This window comes from Trichinella spiralis (genome assembly GCF_000181795.1).
Source record: "Trichinella spiralis strain ISS 195 chromosome Unknown Scfld5, whole genome shotgun sequence".
Lineage (NCBI taxonomy): Eukaryota > Metazoa > Nematoda > Enoplea > Trichinellida > Trichinellidae > Trichinella > Trichinella spiralis.
This window is the reverse complement of record NW_003526944.1, coordinates 5,536,289-5,556,255: the sequence shown is the minus strand read 5'-3', so window position 1 is coordinate 5,556,255 and position 19,967 is coordinate 5,536,289. Positions and strand designations below refer to the sequence as shown.

General features: G+C 33.8%; 4 protein-coding genes across 4 annotated transcripts; 3 read left to right on the top strand and 1 right to left on the bottom strand.

The window, feature by feature from the left end:
- Positions 1-1,299: 1,299 nt before the first annotated feature.
- Positions 1,300-5,066, top strand: Tsp_09354 (DEAD-box helicase 1). The gene is made up of 13 exons (XM_003375729.1): positions 1,300-1,431; positions 1,488-1,590; positions 1,693-1,820; positions 1,941-2,217; positions 2,282-2,400; positions 2,637-2,768; positions 2,834-2,943; positions 3,014-3,158; positions 3,214-3,348; positions 3,437-3,544; positions 3,993-4,055; positions 4,313-4,462; positions 4,524-5,066. Exons 1-13 carry the CDS (start codon positions 1,300-1,302, stop codon positions 5,064-5,066), a joined length of 2,145 nt encoding a protein of 714 aa, XP_003375777.1.
- Positions 5,067-5,232: 166 nt separating this feature from the next.
- On the top strand, positions 5,233-12,564 carry Tsp_09353 (putative valine--tRNA ligase). The gene is given in 24 exon segments (XM_003375728.1): positions 5,233-5,302; positions 5,356-5,554; positions 5,611-5,864; positions 6,096-6,115; positions 6,692-7,090; positions 7,173-8,139; positions 8,201-8,310; positions 8,409-8,561; positions 8,610-8,810; positions 8,855-8,969; positions 9,038-9,216; positions 9,325-9,493; positions 9,739-9,862; positions 9,903-9,918; positions 10,012-10,144; positions 10,225-10,398; positions 10,528-10,722; positions 10,801-10,904; positions 11,011-11,218; positions 11,292-11,601; positions 11,659-11,869; positions 12,061-12,144; positions 12,368-12,445; positions 12,463-12,564. 24 exon segments carry the CDS (start codon positions 5,233-5,235, stop codon positions 12,562-12,564), a joined length of 4,575 nt encoding a protein of 1,524 aa, XP_003375776.1.
- A 21-nt stretch (positions 12,565-12,585) lies between these two features.
- On the bottom strand, positions 12,586-13,516 carry Tsp_09352 (conserved hypothetical protein). The gene is given in 4 exon segments (XM_003375727.1): positions 12,586-13,092; positions 13,146-13,246; positions 13,311-13,349; positions 13,369-13,516. 4 exon segments carry the CDS (start codon positions 13,514-13,516, stop codon positions 12,586-12,588), a joined length of 795 nt encoding a protein of 264 aa, XP_003375775.1.
- Positions 13,517-19,066: 5,550 nt separating this feature from the next.
- On the top strand, positions 19,067-19,692 carry Tsp_09351 (conserved hypothetical protein). Its single transcript, XM_003375726.1, has 2 exons — positions 19,067-19,135; positions 19,585-19,692. The coding sequence occupies exons 1-2, from the start codon at positions 19,067-19,069 to the stop codon at positions 19,690-19,692; spliced, it is 177 nt and encodes a 58-aa protein (XP_003375774.1).
- Positions 19,693-19,967: the final 275 nt, after the last annotated feature.

The following is a 19,967-nucleotide window of genomic DNA, read 5'->3' as shown; positions in this document are numbered from 1 at the left end:
TTCATACAAAAAAGATCATTTGTCGAATTCTGTTTTCGTTGCATATTTTGCTGAGAGAATAACTTGGTGACTGTTTAGGTTGTGAATTATAAATATGAATTTACTTTTGTAAATTCAACCGTATTGCATTATAAAGTATTTTGAATTTAATTCTAAAATTATTTCTTGTCTATTATCCTGAAGATAGTTTGGCGATAGTTGATTTGATGATTCTAATATTAAACAATGAAATATGACAACACATTTAACTAAGAACTGGGACACATGAGATATTTATCAGGCAGAAGTAAAACAGGCGAATAATTTATCATGTTTATTAATCACTTTTCTGCTATTACGTTACAAAACACTTTGAAAAGCAAATAAACAGCAAATAAATAGATTTTTATTTTTGTATGCATACGTTTATTTTCACAGTCCATTTTATTCTTTTTATGATTCCTTTTTAAATTTATGAACACAGCATCTATTATCTCTATTTGTGTTGTTGTTGTCAAACTGAAGCATATTAATAGAATTAAAATTTGTTAGACATTTGATTAACTTTTAAATTTGAAAACTTTTTTAAATCATAATTATCATGAAAGAGTATAAGAATTAATTTTGCCGTTTATTTTTTCAACTTGTTCCTGCATTCTTCTCACAAAATTATGTAATCTTAAAATTACATTTGCTATTGTATCGCAGACATTTATAAATTAGTAACTTTACATGATGAATGGACAAAGATGAATTGTGCGCTCGATAACGGCATTCAAATAAAAATGGCATGATATACGTTTTAGTGTAAATATACTTTCACCATATTACTTGTGTGAAATTACTCGCATAAACTAGTAGCAGTTTGGATTTACTTTTACATTATTCATAAGAAGATAATTTCGATGTCTTTTTCAAAGTATACGAATAATAAGAAATTCAAAGAATACGAATTGAATAAGAAAAATTACATTAAAAATTAAATTTTATGATAAAAATAATAAAAAAGTAATTTTTAATTTTAATTGACCTTTTTTATGACTTTTTGCATATTCTTTGCATCTTTGCATGCATGTTTATTGTTTCGAATGTTAACTGTTTAACAAGTTTTATTTTCGTCAGATTTCGTGAGTAATTAAAATACAAAAATAAATTAAAAATTTTTTTATGTGATTTGATCGTATTATCAGCATTTTAAAGATAATTATTTTTAAAATTTTTATTTATGGAACTTTCGTTGATACAGTATACCATTCCTGCTATTCATTAACATACATTTTTGTATCATTGTGAATTGTCTTAGGTTAAATAACCGTTCCGATGGCTACTCTGGGTCATGAAGAACTTCTAGATTATGAAGATGAACAAGAAGAAACAGTACAACACAGTAAAATAGCTGACATCCAAACAGATCACCATTTAGAAGTTGTAGGTGGAAAGAAGCCTGTAAAGGTAGGATCTAACAGGAAGGTCGTTTTCCGATTTGAACAAAGAGAATGAAATTTTAGGGCGCTTATGCATCGATACATAGTTCTGGCTTTCGAGATTTTTTGCTAAAGCCTGAACTTTTGCGTTCCATCGTTGACTGCGGTTTCGAGCATCCTTCGGAAGGTTTGTGAAATGTCAATTTTACATTCTTGCTAAACTGTTATTGATTGTGTTTATAATTATACATTTTGAAAATATGTTTGAAAATAAAAAAGTTTATTCTAGTGCAACATGAGTGCATTCCTCAAGCCATTTTGGGAATGGATGTTGTTTGTCAAGCCAAGTCTGGTATGGGCAAAACTGCAGTTTTTGTAATTGCGACGTTGCAGCAGTTAAATGCAGTCGAAGGCGAAGTATTTCATTTTTAATTTTTGTATTGTTATTTTAAGCAGTAGTCGATTTGAACATTATTTATTCATTTTTTCCAGTTAATTAATTCGAACAGTAAGTTGGACAAATTGTGTTGTTTTTAGGTTCACTGTTTAGTGATGTGTCATACACGTGAACTCGCGTTTCAAATTAGCAAGGAATACGAAAGATTTTGCAAGTATATGCCCAAAGTGAAAGTGGCTGTTTTTTTTGGAGGAACGAATGTTAAAAAAGACGAAGATATGCTTCGAAACAACACTCCGCATATTGTAGTTGGCACTCCTGGTCGTCTTCTGGCCTTAGCTCGCAATCGCGTTTTATCATTGAAATCCATAAAATATTTTATACTTGATGAATGCGATCGCATGTTGGGAGATCTGGGTTGGTTTTTTGTTTTTCTTTATTTTAAAGTATTTTTTTATGATTTATTTCATGTACTTTTAAGATATGCGGCGAGATGTCCAAGAAATATACAAAATGACACCTCGTGAAAAGCAAGTTATGATGTTTTCTGCAACTCTGAGCAAAGAACTGCGTCCTGTTTGCAAAAAATTCATGCAAGATGTAAGGTTACCGTTTCGTCGTTTAACACTTGAGTTCATAAGTTACGGTTACGATATTCTGTTGTTTTGAAAATTTCCTTTTGTAACATTCACCGATTTTCATATTGTGCTTTAAAATTGTAAAACAGTGTTTGGTAAATTATGCTTAAATAATTTTAGAATTATTAGCAAAAACTGTAGATTTTGTTAAACTTCGTTAAATTGAAAATTTACTCAGTAATGTCTTTTTGTTTTCAGCCAATGGAAGTTTATGTTGACGATGAAGCGAAACTGACCTTGCATGGTTTGCAGCAGTATTACGTTAAACTAAAAGAAACTGAAAAAAATAAAAAGTTATTTGAGTTGCTAGACGTTCTTGAATTTAATCAAGTATGTTTGTGAATGTGATTCATTTGTACTAATTTACTTTTACTTTAATAAATGTGCCTTTATAGGTTGTTATTTTTGTTCGATCAGTGCAGCGTTGCATGGCTTTGAACGAATTGTTGACCGAGCAGAATTTTCCCAGCATCGCTATACATCGTTCTATGGCCCAAGAGGAGAGGTTCGTTTGTTGGAGCAAAAAAAAGCTATTTTACAAATAATTTTAGCCTTTTATTGCTTTTTCTCTTCAGGCTCTCGCGATATCAACAGTTTAGAGATTTTCACAAACGAATCTTGGTAGCAACGAATTTATTTGGAAGAGGAATGGACATTGAACGTGTGAATATCGTCTTCAATTACGACATGCCAGAAGACTCGGACACATATTTACATCGCGTAAACATGAATGCGTTTACGCTGAAGATAGATATTTAAAGTGCATTTTATTTAGGTAGCAAGAGCTGGTCGTTTCGGCACCAAAGGTTTGGCAATAACATTTGTGAGTGATGAATCGGATGCGAAAGTGCTGAACGATGTTCAAGACCGTTTTGACGTCAGCATTGGCGAACTTCCTGACGAATTGGACGTTACATCCTACAGTAAATTATACTTTACAAAAATTAAAGTTGCCTATTATGATCGTTTCTTTGTTCATTCATTCATTCAAATTTTAGTTGAAGATCGTTGAAAATTGGCGAAGAAATTTCGACGCATTACCTAATCACCGAAACCGTAGTTATTCTCGCATGTTAAAAAAACCAGCCGTAATTATCGAAACAGTTGTAATAATTATTCATCTCATATTGTAACGATGTTCAACATTCACTGAATGTTGTAATAGACACTATATTATTGAAATAAAACTGTTTATGGCATTATTTGATTTCTTATTAAAATTGTAGATACTGTTTTTGTTCTTTATTTTGAACACAATAAGTAAATTACTATAGAGCGAATGAGCTGATGGTGGAAAAAGAAGAATATTGATGAGCTATTTTTAGTGCAAAACGTGTAAATGCATTTGCTCTTTGTATTTCAGCAACAGTTTTAAATTGTTAATTATGAAATACTATTGTCAGCATTAAATTGAATTTTACACAAATTTTAGAAAAAACTTAAAAATAATTAAATGCAAAGTCACTGTAGGTACTGTATTATTGTGGTGATTATGAAAATCATGTATACTGATTTGTTAAATTTTATATAAAATGAATTGAAGCATTGTTTCAGGTTAAAAAATCACACAGATCAGCGAATGGTAATAAGTTGATTTGTAATTCATCAGACGTAAAAGTATGTGAGAGCACAGTGTGTGGCGAATTTGCTTGAACATTATTGGATACTGTAGCAATTTTAACATGTTCTACAATTAATTAGCAAAGTTGGTTGGTAGATTTTTTCAGGAGAGCGATTGGTGCAAAATTGGAAATTTGTCTTTTTCCACGTACTTATTATGATAATTTCGACAGTATTTGTTGTTTTGATTTGTATAATTTTTGAAATATTCAAATATGTTAATAATGATTTGTTTGGTTGAAATGTTATTTCAGAGAGAAAAAAAGATGTCAAATAACGTGACTGAATTGGAGGCAGAATTTCGTTGCACAGTTCGCTACGTTGAAGATTGTACTGGATCGTGTTTAGTCAGTAAACGGGGAACAACTTTGTTGATCAGTGTTCACGGCCCGACCGATGTGAAAGTATTTGTCAAATATACCAAGTAAAATTTGGGAAACTTGGTGTCGGATTGTTTGAATTTAGGCTTCGAAACAGCTTCCAGATTCAGCAGTGGTCCAAGTGCATTTGACGACAGTATCCAAAGATGAAATTGGTGGTCGAAGCTCGATCGACAGTGGTCAAATGACGTTGTTCTTGCAGAATATTTGCCAGTCGATAATTTTGGTCAAGCTGTTGCCGAAGCGACTGATCACCATCGTGGTGCAAGAATTGGAAAGCGATGGCTGCTTTATGGAAGTGGCGGTCAACGGTCTGTGCATAGCTTTGTTGGAGTCGGCGTTGCCGATGAACGACATGTTCGCCGCAAGCACGTTGGCTTATTACGGCGGTGCTAGTGGGCAAATTTTGCTCAATCCAACCGCCAAAGAGGAAACCGAAGCCGACTGTGTTCTCTGTTGCGTCTATTTGGACCATGTGGTGGAAAATGTATTCTCCATCTGGACCAAAGGCAACATGCCGTTGTCTATGTTGGACCAAGTTTTATCCCAAGCCGAGACACAATCTCGTCAAATCCTTACATTCATAAGACAACTCTTTACGGATATTTTTATCCAACAAACACTTTAATATTTCTTTTTTTTCTCTGATTTTCTTTTAGTTCAAACTGTCCAAATCAAAGTAAATATATTTCACTTGTTCAGCAAATCGACTTCAACCGATTCGATGATTTTCGAATTTTCCTTTTCAAATTCTATACACATCTGTAAGCTAATTTCATTTCCACTTGACAGATATGCTACTGATTGGACGAAGGTGGATGTGGTCGATGTTTTGGAGAAAATTGGCAACTCGTCCGGATAAAGGTTACAAAAAGAAAACTTAAGCTCCTATACGTGATTGGAGAATGCATTTTCAGGCGAAAAACCAGCCGCTTACGATGCCAAATTTGTGGAATCTTGCTGGTATGATTTTTGGTTGGCCAACGATTTCTTCAACAAATCTCCAACGAGTCGAAGAAGACCGTATATATTTTGCTTGCCACCGCCGAACATTACCGGCGATTTGCACCTCGGGCACGCATTGACTGTGGCAATTGAAGATGCAATTGCACGCAAGTATATATGCATGGATTGGTGTTTGTATTTTTTCTTTCACTTTTGTCTAATTCAAGACATCGAATGTGCGGCGATGCTGTGCTTTGGATTCCCGGTTTCGATCATGCCGGTCTAGCAACACAGCTAGTTGTTGAAAATATGCTTTTCAACAAAAATGGCATACTGCGTAAAGAGATGTCTCGTGAAGATTTTGTTCGAGCTTGTGACGTTTGGAAAACGGAAAGAATGGCTTCCATCGAAAATCAGCTAATTAAATTGGGCAGCTCTTTGAGTTGGCAACGAACCTTCTACACAATGGATACTGTAAGCTGTATTTTTTTTTCTAACTTGACATCGATTCGATCGCAGGGGATGGATGGGTGGCAATTGTTTTGAATTTTTGAAAGTATATTTTTTCACATTCATTTAATTATTATCTCAATAATTTTAACATCTGAATAATGTTTATCAGTAACTACTGTGAAAAATAACCTTCGTATCGTCAGTATTCACTTTGGGATGATTAATTTAGAAATTTATTAATGAAAAATCATTTTTACAGTATCACATTTTGCAATTCAAGTATCTTGAAAGGCATGATCAAACAAGTACATAAAGAACAAAGGAGAAAGATTCTTTTTAAATTCTCTTAACTGTTGGTATTGAATAATTGCTGATAACTTTCGTATGATGACATTTAGTTTTTTTATTTTGAAAACGGCCTAAAGTTTGATAAAAGATTTTGTTTTATTCCAGAGTTCGTTGCAATAAGCTGTTAATTTTGTTTTCAATTTTAATTAGCACTGTTAAATTATTTTGTAACTGTTGTTGAATTATACCACAGATACTGAAATTTTGGTTATACGTTTCTTGTAAACTTTTGTCCAACAAGTCGTGACTTTCATGTAGCAACCAGTAAGAAGACTGCTTTTTGGAATTTTTCTTTACTGGCTTTTGTACTAACGTTGATCTTGATTGATTGAACGTTGATAATTGTACATCAATAAAACAGCATTGAAATCAGCGTACTTTTTCAAAGTCTCTCTATAAAATATCACATTGTTGTATATTTTATTTTATTTTTTATTTTTTTTGCACCCCACTAAAAAGTAAACATTAATGTTTACATTTTGCACGTATAAATTTGTGTTTATTTAGAATTTCACAAAGGCGGTTGTGGAAGCGTTTAAAATTCTCCATCAACAGGGTCTGATTTACAGAGATTATCGCATTGTGAATTGGTCGCCGTATTTTTGTTCGGTCATATCAGACATTGAAGTGCAGCTACGTTACGTTGAACAGCCGACCGAAATTACAGTCCCCGGTAGAATTGAGCCAGTTTTTTTTGGTCGGATGTATTTTATCAAATATCCGCTGGAGAATCCAACAGCGGAAGATGAATTTGTTATCGTGGCTACCACTAGACCGGAGACGATACCGGCCGATCAAGCTATTGCCGTACATCCTGAAGACCCGAGGTACGGGCATTTGATAGGTCTTCGGGTCAGAAATCCTTTGCTGCCTGGAAAGCTGTTGCCAGTTATATACGACAAACGAGTATTTTAAATAAATTGTTTAATTTTACTTGCATGTAATTAATGGTCGATTTATGTGTGGTTGTTGTTGTCGTTTGATTCAGGTAGAGCAGAACTTGGGCAGCGGTGTTGTCAAAGTAACACCAGCGCATGGAAAAATGGATTTTGACATTGCGCGTGAACATGGTCTACCGTTGGAACATCGTTGCATTGATGATCAGGGCAGAATGGAAGTGGAAGAGCTGGTCGAATTGGATGGTCTGGAACGATTTACCGGCCGTGAATTAGTGCTCAGCATGTTGATCAACCGTGACTTGTTGGTCGATTGCAAATCCCATCCAATGAACGTGCCCATTTGTATTCGAAGTGGCGACGTAATGGAACCAATGTTGAAAGAGCAGTGGTATTTGGACTGTTCCGAGTTGGCAACCGAAGTTAAACATGCCGTGGATCGATTGGACATTTTCCCTGCGGGCATGCGCAACGAGTGGATCAATTGGACGTCGAAAAGTGAAGACTGGTGCCTGAGTCGGCAGTCGTGGTGGGGACACAGGGTGCCAGCTTATTATGCTAATTTTGAAAATGACTGCCATCCGTCGGTGTGGGTTGTCGCCTCTGACGAGACGGACGCCCGGAACGTGATCGCCGACAAATACCCACAGTATACGTTGGCCAATCTGCGGCAGGACGACGATGTTTTGGATACTTGGTTCTCTTCGGCGCTTGTACCATTGGTGTTGGGCGGTTGGCCGGAGAAGTTTCGTTCTGATTTTACGGAAAATTGTTATTTTCCACTGTCATTGTTAGAAACTGGACACGATATACTGGGCTTCTGGGCGGTGAAGATGGCGATGCTCAGCTTGCAACTTGTCGGAGAGTTACCGTTTCGAAAATTGCTACTGCACGGTATGGTATGCGACGAACAACGTCAGAAAATGAGCAAATCAAAAGGAAATGTAATCAATCCGATGCAGTTAATTCAAGGAACCCCTTCGACCGAAACTGACAAAGGTACCACAGCTTACGGTGCCGATGCAGTTCGCTTTGCGTTGTTAAGGTCCAATGTGAAAGGTATGATCAGGTATACATAATGTTTTGCGAAAATAATTTGATTCTGTTTACGATTTTCTAGCTGATACAGTTGCATTTGATAAGACCATGTTAACTAGGAGTCGGCATTTTTGCAACAAACTTTGGCAGTCGTTTAAATTTTTGAAAAAAATGTGGAATAATGATGCTCAAGTTAATATTTTATCAGTAAGGAGGAATAAGCATAATGGAATTTTCTTTGCATACTAAAATGATGCCACAATTTAAATTTGATTTTCTTTTCTTTCTAGCACGAATACACTTCAGTAGTGGACAAATGGATATTGAGCCGTTTGTCAACTGTGGTGAAAAATGTGAACGAATCATTCGAAACGTACGACTTTCATAGGTGTACAAATGATTTGCTCGACTTCTGGTGGTTTGAATTTTGTGACGTTTATTTGGTAATTCAAAGAATAGCTGTGTTCAGTTTTGCAATTGTTTATTTTCAGGAATGGTCAAAGCATTATTTTTATCCTGGGCGGTGTCCAACAGCTGAAAATATTGTTAGCATATTTGCCACTGTAACCGATACATACCTTCGTCTGTTGGCTCCGTTCATGCCTTTCTTGGCTGAAGAATTGTACTCGATGCTGCCTTTGGAAAACAAAGCAATCAGTGTTCACGATGCTGCCTACCCGAAAGCGGATACTGTAAGTGCAAAATATATTTCTATTTAATGACAATTATTTTGTAGATAAATTTTTTCGAACCTCACTTGGACAGTCAAATGCGTTTCATAAGTGAACTGCTCCATCATGTTCGTAGTGTTCGTCGTGAATTTAACATCTGTCCAGGGAAACCTTTGAAAGGTGAAATATAAATAAATAAATATATATATATCGTTGATGAGCGTTAATTGCTGAGTTGTTAATTTAAGGAATCGCTGCTTGCAAAGGAGTTGAAAGGGCAGCACTGGAGAATTTTTCTGAATTGATCCATCAGTTGGCTGGTTTTCGATGTGATTTAGTCGACACTGACAAATGTAATATTCCCATGAGCAATAATTATTTGACTTTGATTTCTCAAGAAAATTGTCAGTTGCATATGAAATTAATGGTTAGTATATATTTTTTTCAATTAAAAAGAAGGTTTCTCATATTATTCATCATAAATGCTACGTAATTGTTGACAATTGAACCATTATATTATCTTATATATGTCTAGTATGTTAATCAAGATGAAATTTTGGAACGATTCGAGAGGCAGTTGAATTCGTTGCAGAAAAAGAGGGAAAAATTGCTGAGAAAATTGAACACGGTTGGTCGTGAACAAACCGACAACGAGCGCTGTGCAGCTGCTTCACAACATTTGAAAGATTTAATCGCTTTGGACAGTGAAATTCAAAAATTCCAATCTTTCAAGCATCGCATTCAATCTTTGTGATTTGATCGTTTTTTTTTAAATTATCGTTTAAAATATACGTATATTTGTATATTTTTTGACATTTTGTGCAATGTGGTTTGAATTTCCAACCGAAAGTTTTCTTTATATCTGATTCCAGTCTGCATGTTTATTTATTATTTGTGTATGTATAGCTGTGCAATTTTAAATTTTGCTTCTTCTTTTTCTTCTTCTTAGCGAATGAGGCTGCTGAGATGGTTGAGCTATTTTCGGCGAGATTATTTGATTACGTTTACGTTGTTGCCTTACGTGATCAGCATCGTTTCAATTTTGCTAATTCCGTGCACGAAGGTGGAGGAGAGTTTCAACTTGCAAGCGGTGCATGATTTTCTTTATCACAGAACCGACTTGAAATCGGTAAGTATCAGTTTATTATTTTTACTTCCATATATTTTGCAGATATTATTTTATTTATTTATTAAATTGTTTTTATTATTATTTGTTGTTTAGTATGATCACAATTATTTTCCCGGAGTTGTACCACGAACATTTATCGGCGCATTGTTGCTGTCCGTTGCAGTCTATCCGTTTTACATTTTGGCCCAGTTGTTTGGCTTGTCGAAATTTTGGCTTTTAATAGCGAGTTTGTCTTTTGTTGAACAGTGCTTTTCCAAAAGCTTGCTTTGGCTTTTCCTTCTAGAATTTTGCTTTTTCCAATTTCAGCAAGATGCACGCTGACCACCGGCGTCTACATTGCTTATTACAAGCTGTTGAAATCCGCGTCCAGAGTTTGCAGTTTAGCCGGCGCTTACAACATGGCACTGTTCGGAGCTTTTCAATTTCATTTCACATTTTATTCAAGCAGAACGTTGCCAAACACATTTGCATTGATATTCGGTTTGATTTTGTTGTATTTTTTCAATTTTTGAATTTCAGCTGTGAAAAGTTCGACGGATAAAATTAGTTTCTTACCTTTTTTTCTTTCACTTGAACAAACAGCAGTATGTATATATGTAACATTTTTAGTTTTGCTTACATTGTCGAAATTGTTGGACGAAGATTACAAAAAAGCGATCTTTTTTGGCGCTTTCACGGTGGTCGTGTTTCGTTCAGAAACGGCCATACTATTTGCATTGCTCTTCAGTGGATTCGCGTTTGAATCTCGCGACAGGATGCTTTCGACGTTGTTCTACGGTATTCTTGCTATTGCTTTTGCTGTAGGTGAGTTTGAAGAACAATATTTATTTATTTATTTATTTGTTTGTTTGTTTGTTTATGTGACTTTTTTTCTATTTTCAGTTGTTTCTTTCACAGTGGATTCAGTCATGTGGGGCAAAGCTGTGTTGCCAGAATTGACTGGCTTCGTTTTCAACGTCATTCGTGGAGGAAGCAGCAATTACGGGGTAGGTGATTTTTTTTCTCCTTTTATATTTAAACTTCAACAATATATCTGAATATATGCACATATGTATATTTATTGTTTATTCATTTTTTAATTTAAATTTTTAGACTTCACCATTTTTTTGGTATTTTTATTCAGCTCTTCCTAGAGCTTTAGGTCCAGTGAGCTTGTTGGTGCCTTTCACATTCGGCGATCGAAATCCAGTCGGCTGGTTTGCATTCAGTGCAATCGGTTATGTTTTCGTCTATTCTATTCTTCCACACAAAGAGCTTCGTTTCATTATTTATGCAGTTCCAATTTTCAATCTTGCTGCCGGTTATGCGGCTGCAAAATAGTAATAAACTATACGCTAATATTGCTTATTCATTTTTTATATGTTAATTTGCAGTGTTATTATTATTATTAAATTGGTTTAATTGTTGTAGTCGACTTCATCCGATAGCGTCGTTTGGCTCGTTTCGTGTTATTAACACAGTCTACCGTCGATTGGTGCAGTTGGGCGTGATTGGGACGCTTATTATGGAAGTGCTTTTCATGAGAGCCGCGAGTTACAATTATCCAAGTTGTGCAGCTTTGAATGTAGTTGATGAAATTGCCCAGCTGAAATATGCGTACAATTCTGAAATTACTGTTTACATTGATTCATTTTGTGCTCAAAACGGAATCAGTCGTTTTTTGCAGACGAACAAACACTGGAAGTGAGTTATGCTAGAAAATATCGACTGTATAATTTATCATTTGCAGATCATTTGCAGTTATCAAAAGGAAAACGATGAACTTGATTTGGAAACGGTGAAGAGATTTCAATTTTTGCTCATTGGGCACGAAACCCACTTGCACAATGAAATACGTCCATTTTTGGATACGCATCGTGTGGTGAAATTTTTGCCCGGATATGCCGGCATCGGTTTGAATTACACAACTTTTGGAAGATTGCCAGGATTGTATTTCAAGAAACGCGACAAGGTTGCAATATTGGAAAAACTGTGAAACTGCACATTTATCTTTTATTATTATGATGAATTTAAAACCAACAGCGACTTTCATTCATCCGTAGCACAATCAGGTTCTGTACACATTGCTTGAAATAACGTTGTGTTTTATTTAAAAAATTTTTCAAGTTAAACTTTTCACAATTTACTTTTTTAAATTTTGAGATGTCAACAGCTTTTTTATTGACTCTGTTTGATTCATTCCCCTGTACGATTAGCAATCTAAAATCGATAAACAGTCCGTGTTCAGTTAGTTGAGTTTTTTTTTTCTTCTTTTACAGACATTATTGTCATCTTTATTCATCCTTAAACTAACCCTTTAATATCTTATTATTATTATTATTATTATACTCCTGTAGAATTTTATCGACTAGGGAATGTTTTTGCACGTCGTAAGTTTAATAATAAAAATAATAAGATAGATAATAATGGATTAATAAAGATTTTTTTATTTAAATAATCTGAGAATTAGGAGGTGATGATGGAACGAGAACAGCATTACACAGGTCAGCCGCTGGAATTTATTAAAGCCGAGAACGCTTCTCTAAATGTTTTGTCAAAAGTAAGGATGTCAAAAATTCAACAACAACAACAACAACAACAACAATTACTACAAGGATGCAGCAACAACGAATGAAACAACAACGTCAATCCATTTCTGGAAAATGATAATAAACTAGCAGTCGGTAGCTACATGTGATCATGGTAAAGATGTCGTTCTAAGAATTCGTATGCGGCATTCGTAATGCCCCATGTAATCATTGATCGTGTGTAGTTGATGTGAACACCGCGATAAAGTTTCCTAAAACTGTAACCACGTTCGGCAAAAACGATACGAAATGTCGACCAAATTGATGTAAATGGAACACCGACAGAAGCTTGCATGCGTGTCTTCATCACGTTGACTGGGAAGAAAACTGTGGATATGAAAGCACCCAAAAATAAACCGGTGAACAAATCGCCAACAATGTGTTTCATATGGGATGAGTCGCTGAGGTTGGTTTCTCTGAAAAGATGTTTCGTTCTACTGGTGAATATCTCTTTCAACGGATCTCTGAGGGAAAAGAACAGCACATTACTGCCACCGTTGCGTAATACAACTGCCGATAATCCACGATAATATTCTCGCAGGCTTATTCTGCGAAGTTTGAGAAAAACGTCAAGTGCGTTTTTATACTGGCCGTAATATTTCGAGCTCTGCAACAAAGTTTGCACTCTTTCAAAAGGACACAGCACAGCTTCAGTGCAACCTGCCAGAAATGCTGCCCCAGCATGACATCGCGTAAATGAACCTGACGTACTACAGGAGAATATACGTTTGTATTCATCGTACATTCCAAACATAATGCATCTTCAAGTAAAAAACATCACACCATTGCGTCACATTTTACGAATACCAGCATATGTTGTTTTACCTGGAACTGGTTCTCTGGAGAAGCGGCGGCAGTAGACCCCTGTATAAATGGGCAGTACCTTCAGTCCTGAGTTGCTGAAAAGCTTCGGAAACACAAAGACCCAACAGCTGTTGGCGTACCACAATTTTACTAAACGGATATGTACAACTAGTCTCTATCAGTGCGGCACCCCAACCACAGACGAAATCTTTGGATTTTGTAGACATCGTTGTTCAAAATGCAAAGCGTAATAATAGTGCCACTTTTTGAAAACTAACTTTTCCAATAAATGCGAAAAATTAGATCGGAGAATTCTCTGAGCAACAGCTTGCCAAATTGATAAAGCACCTTCAATATTTTAACATTTGTCAAGCTACATAACTACCGTAAAACAAAGATTATTAAGTACAATTTACATACAGTACTAAATGTAGTTAATTTTTTGTGTGTATGGCTGTATTGGTTTGGCTAGTATAAACAAAAATAAGTTTAATGTTTTATTTAATATTATATGAATTTTCCAGTAAATTCACAATTTCATTTATAAACAGCTACACTAATATTTGATTTTTACATTCTTTTTTCCAAAAAAAATAATTTCAAATCGAGATGCTATGAAATATTGAAATAATTTGAGTGCAAGTTTTGTTTAAGGAGCATGCACATGATCGACGTGCGTGAAACGGCGGATAGACGGGATGTTCTTACTCGGTCCCACTGTTCACTTATTGGTCTTTGACCACGCTATTTTATTGGACCGTCAAATCTTTGTCGTATTGGTTTTCCTTGTCTAATTGCTCATTGATTCAAATCTTTTCCTTGTGATTAGCTGTAATATTCTTTTATTTCATTGGTTCAAATATCCCATTTAGGATTACGTAACTTTAATAGCAGTGACGTAACATAAAAAATGGAAATAATATTCCAAAATTTTATTGTCTGTTTGAAGTTTCGTCATTCATTGAAATTTTGTTTATTTAAATATATTATTTGTTTTGAAGTTAATACTTTTTCATGATCAGCATTCCCGAAAATAATTTTTATCATTATTCTATATTTTATTGTGGGCTAGTATGAACTCATCCGCGTCCCATTTTCCCCAAACTCCGCCCCCTTTTTGTGATTGGCTGTACTCCGATAGGTTGCACACGATTGATCGGTAATTGGCTAATGACTTCTGCTATTTTATTAGCTAATCATCATGATAAGTGATTGGGTGAATAACTTTGCTATTTGATTAACTATTAAGCTTTGATCAAGGATTGGGTAATTGTTGTTTATCAATCCTTTTCCAAATATGGGTGCATTACCATTAAAATACCTTACATGGACATAAAAAAGCATTTACTATCTTTGAAACACAGCTTTTTAATACATGTTGCCAGCTATCTTTTGTTGCGTTAAAGGAATTATAACAATAACAAAGTAAGTAGTCTAACCGTTTTATATTGCATGGATTTTTTGAAAATCAAAATCACTTAATATTTCTGCATCGATTACGATTGTTGATATTCAAAAATTGAATAAATTAAGAGAAAACAATTGTTGCACGGTTTGGTACTACTCGGTCCCGCTTTTCTCTCATTGGTCTTTGCCCACGCTATTTTATTGGACCGTCAAATCTTAATCACAACTGAAGAGTTTGAATCAATGAGCAATTAGACAAAAAAAACCAATGCGACAAAGACTTCACTGAGCAATTAGACAAGGAAAACCAATACGACAAAGACTTCACGGCCAAATAAAATGAAAACCAATACGACAAAGATTTGACGGTCTAATAAAATAGAGGGGGCAAAGACCAAAAGAAGAGTGGGACCGAGTAAAACCACCCCATTGTTGCACATTAATATTATTAATTATATGCATTGTAATCAGGAAAAGTAAAAGAGTTAAGGTGAGCTACGGAACTATGGAATAACATTTGAATAAAACGTATTTATCCATTGTTACGTTACAAATCCCATAATATAGTCAAAATATGGCCAAATATGGAGACAACAATGTTTACCTTTTGTGCAGATTTTTCTACGTATAACTTTTTTCTAAATTTAAAACAGTACATTAGTCTGAAACGCCTATATAAATTTTGTATTCAAACATTTTGGCATTGTAGTTTTAATATTAAACATTTTTTTATAAAAAAGTTTCATCAAAAATAAAGCTGTGCTTTTTATGATATTAATCACTTCAAATATAAAGGGTATTTAAATAAAAGTTTAATAAAATTGTAAAAAATGGGTGAAAAATGAAAAATTAAATGAAAATAATAATTCGAACTCTTAATTATAAATATAAAAATTGCTTTATTGGAATCAGCACTGGCGACGTCCGTTACATCAGAAGCGGAGTGGATAAAGCAGAACAAAAAAATACTCATGCAACCACTTGAATTCTGGAAGTAGAGTTCAAATGCAGCCACCCTACGCATCACAACTTTTCAAACAGAATTCATATATTAAATAGCAAAAATCACATATTAATTATAAAATGGAATGTATCTATTTTGATGCTGCAGATAAACTTAAATCTCCATAGAAAAATTAATTTTTTCATAGATATTTCTTTTTTAATATATTGTATTCAAACAAATTTATTAAAAATCAATGATAAAAGCAAAAACAATAATATTTTGTTCTAATTATAAATATGAAAATTATTTCATAAAATTCGGTAGTGGAGACGTCCGCTTGTTCGTATTCCACTGATGGTTGATATAGTGGTTTGTGCACTCTTACAAAGTGAACAAACTGGCTGGCACTTCAGAATTAGCATATGATGAAATGAATACCTCTTTTTACTGATTTATGTGGCAAGTAGTAGCCATATGAAGCATTCTCTGACTTTATTTACGGCCCTCAGTAACTAATAAAGTCCGTTTTAATTGCTGAAAACTATTCTCATTTTTCTAATTGTTACATTTTTTCAAAATGCTGCATTTTAATTTTACAAATAATAATCTTTTAATTAAGAAGCAATTAAAGTGATTCAATTTAAGCGGGATGGTTCTAGATAAATTTTACTTGGTAATTTGAGTGCTAAGATATTGGAATGGTGTTTCCATTATTTTTTCCGCAATTTCTCGAACGTTAAACACTAAAACACGGTACGGATATGTTTGCAATAGTTGCATAATCCTTTCTGATAGATTCAAGTGATTTTTGTACGGAAAAAATGTTCTCTAAAAATATTGAAATTTTGTGGGATTTTCTGTTTTCTGAAAAGCTGCGAAAAGCCTTTTCAGCCGAAGCAAAGCCCATACAGAACATTATCCAAAACTGCTTTTTATTAATAAAGTTTGCTCTTCTGTTCCAATGCTCATCATTTATATCAAAGGAAAAAAAGATAATGTTGTAACTTCTTGTTGACTTTTATATACACGCTTTATTCATTTGCTTGTTATATTTTCCAAAATTATTAAATCTGTTATGATTTACTTCATTCAACACCTTTTAATGATATGAAATCAATGCCAAGATCCCAATCATCCAGTAACAATGTCTTTCGATCAAAATGCGATCACTCCCCGTTTTTACAACTTTTCAAATAGAATTCATCCAAAAAATAGCAAAAGAAAATCATATACATAAATAATGAAATATTTTTATTTTCATGTTGGGAGTAAATTTAAATTTTCATTATCAAATTAATTTTTTGATATGTGATTTCTTCTCTCATATGTTTCTAATAATTATCAACAGTAAATATCATGAGCAATAATATTTTGCTTTAATTATGAATATGAAAATTATTTCACTCCACTTGGCAGTGGAAACGTCCGCTTGTTCGTATTCCACTGGTGGTTGACTTGTTGGTTGGTGCACTCTTACAAGGTGTACCGAACGTTGCCAAGATCACGTGTATGCATTGTCCCCAATGCATACTTTCTGAAATTTGTTAAGCAACTGAATATCTCTCGCTTGAAAATCGAGGGATATTTCCCGCCACAGATCAGGCAGATGGCTCACTAGTGTTTCATCACTTTGATTTTTTTTTTAATTTTGCATCAACAAAGAGATTATGTAAATTACATTTTTATGGTCTGGTAAATTTTCTTTTTCAAAAGAAGAAGCCAGAGTCTTTAGATTTTTGTGAAAAGCTTTTCGATATAAATTCCATTTATGTGGGACATTTTTGAATTTTCAAATCTGAAATTCAGACATTCGAGGGCGTGTTTTGTCTGGGTCATTTTGTTGTTGTGGCGTTCAGCGAGACAGCGCTTTTAAATTGTCCTCATTGGGTGAATTTAATAATGCTTCTCAATTCTTCTTTCAAAGCATTTGAAATTATTCTATTCCAATAATGCGATGCATACGCCGGATTATCCGTTCATTGCACATGAATTTTTATTGTTTATATTGCATCAGCATTCCATTGGAATTCATAGTCAAAAATAATTTCCAATGCTATTTTCTAGCGCTCCATTATGCAAATAAGGGTCGATTGAAAATTGCCTTATCATCATTAATGGTGCGCAGGTATGTTCGATTTAGGTGGCAACTGGTAGCGTCGTAAAAAGTTCTCTGAATTTATTCACTGCGTTTAGTAACTAATGAACTCGGTATTTTTATTGTTGTAAATAATACATTTTTCTGAAAGCTACTGGAAACTCTCTATACATAATCTTTATGCTAACGTTCATTAAGACAAGCAGAACAAGTGAAGACAAGAAGAATATGCGGTTCCGCCGTGGGTCCCCCATTCTGTAAGTCTGGGCTTGGGATACTTCAAAAGAGTGATGTTATCCCATAGTTTAATTTAGTTAACGACAAACCTGCATAACTGAGTTTTGAATTATTGCAGTACTTGGTCATTCACGCAGCAAAATTTATGTATCCAACTTTTCATTTTCGTTCATTTTCTAATTTTTGATTTCCTTTTTTCACATTTTACATTTAGTTTTGTTTTCAATACTTTCCAAAGTAGATTCTTTTCATTTTAATTTTTCAAACCCATTCATTCAAACTTGACTTGTTCCAATCTATGTTGAGCAACACTGAGGGCTTGTCTGCTATATGGGGTCCCAAAAGGTGCATATAAATGGGCAGCAATTTATTCAGCTAACACCTATTTTGCAACATCTCAAATGGAAAATGCAGAACAGCTAATATCATAAATTAATAATAAAAGGCAATCGTTTTATTTTTATGAAACGTACGAATTTAAATTATATTAAAATTCATTTTTTGGCAAATATTTGTTTATCAAAAATAATCTTTACTTCATTTGATTGTTTTTCTTTTGTTTCAGTGTTTTAAGAAAACTGTCATTCATAAATTGAAAGAATTTATAGGAATCACAGTCTTAAATTGTTCAAAATGCTAGAATGGCCAACATCCATTCATTTGATTTATTTCTTTCGTTACATCATCCACATCATTACGTTGCTATTTTATGTTTGCATATGTGCATCATCAATTACAAACTGTGCAAAACTTTACCACAGTGATTATTACATTATTCGTAAACAATAAATATCATTGAATTGCTGAAAAAAAGTCAAACTAGATGAAGTATTATGCATATATTAAATGTTCAGGCTTGTGGTGAGCCATAGCTGCAAAGTAAACAAACTTTAACATGTTTACCAGAATTTTCATGCAAATTTTTGATCGTCGACTGGACGTTAGTTTAATAATCATAATCATCAGAAACTTTTCAATTATATGCAGTTGAAGGTTGAAATTATTAACATTTCAATTTTTTCATTTTCTGCAGTTATCCTGGTGTAACTGTAGAATACGTTCAATTTTTCAATTTACACTTTACACTTGCAAATGGCGTTGAATTTCCATGTGAACTCAACTGATCTAGCATCACCAAGCCGAGTGATTTCTATTATGCATGTAAGAAAAATCATTGTTTTCTATACCATAAATTATTAAACTTTATTATTACTTAATATTAATTTTTTATTCTACATCATCAAAGACTTTTTCTCCGATTAATTTTGTTTGTCAGAATGCGCAGCCATATACTTTTTATTTTTTGCAATGTTTTATTTATATAGGTCGTTTTTGAAATTTGAAATTCAAGTTAAGATATGCGGAGGCGTGTTTTGGCTAAGGCAATGTTTTTGTTATGGCGTATTTTTGTCAGATAGTTTATATTTTGACGTAATTTCAAATTTCAAGGTCATTTTTGAATTTTCAAATAACTGTCATTCGTATAATTTGACATTTTATTTGAATTCTTTCCCCAAAGCATCACTTTTTCTGACCTTTTGCCAGTCACCATATAATATTAAATGAGCATGCATTTTATTTCTTATATTTATATTATTTCTAGTATTTAGAATATGCTTGGTAATAAAGATCAAATGATAGTTTCTGTAATAAGAAGTATTTATATGTTCGGCAAAGCTACAATTAAATTTTCTTTTCAAACAGAGTGCATTAGTTAAGTAAATAAACGCAATGAAAACTATGTACTAGCCACATTTATCAGCAGAAATGAATAAAATAAAAATTTGCATGCGACGTCGTTCGCTTTATTGACATATTGGAAATAATCTTAGTTTGAGGCCGTCCGTGGATAGAAGCACTGCGTTTGGATTGGAAAATTAACTGAAGACCAATATCAAATGCCAAACAGTAGATTTGATTTTTATTCATTATTATTTTTTGGAATAATTTTTGAAAAATAATATTTCAATGAACATCCAAACAGTATGAACAT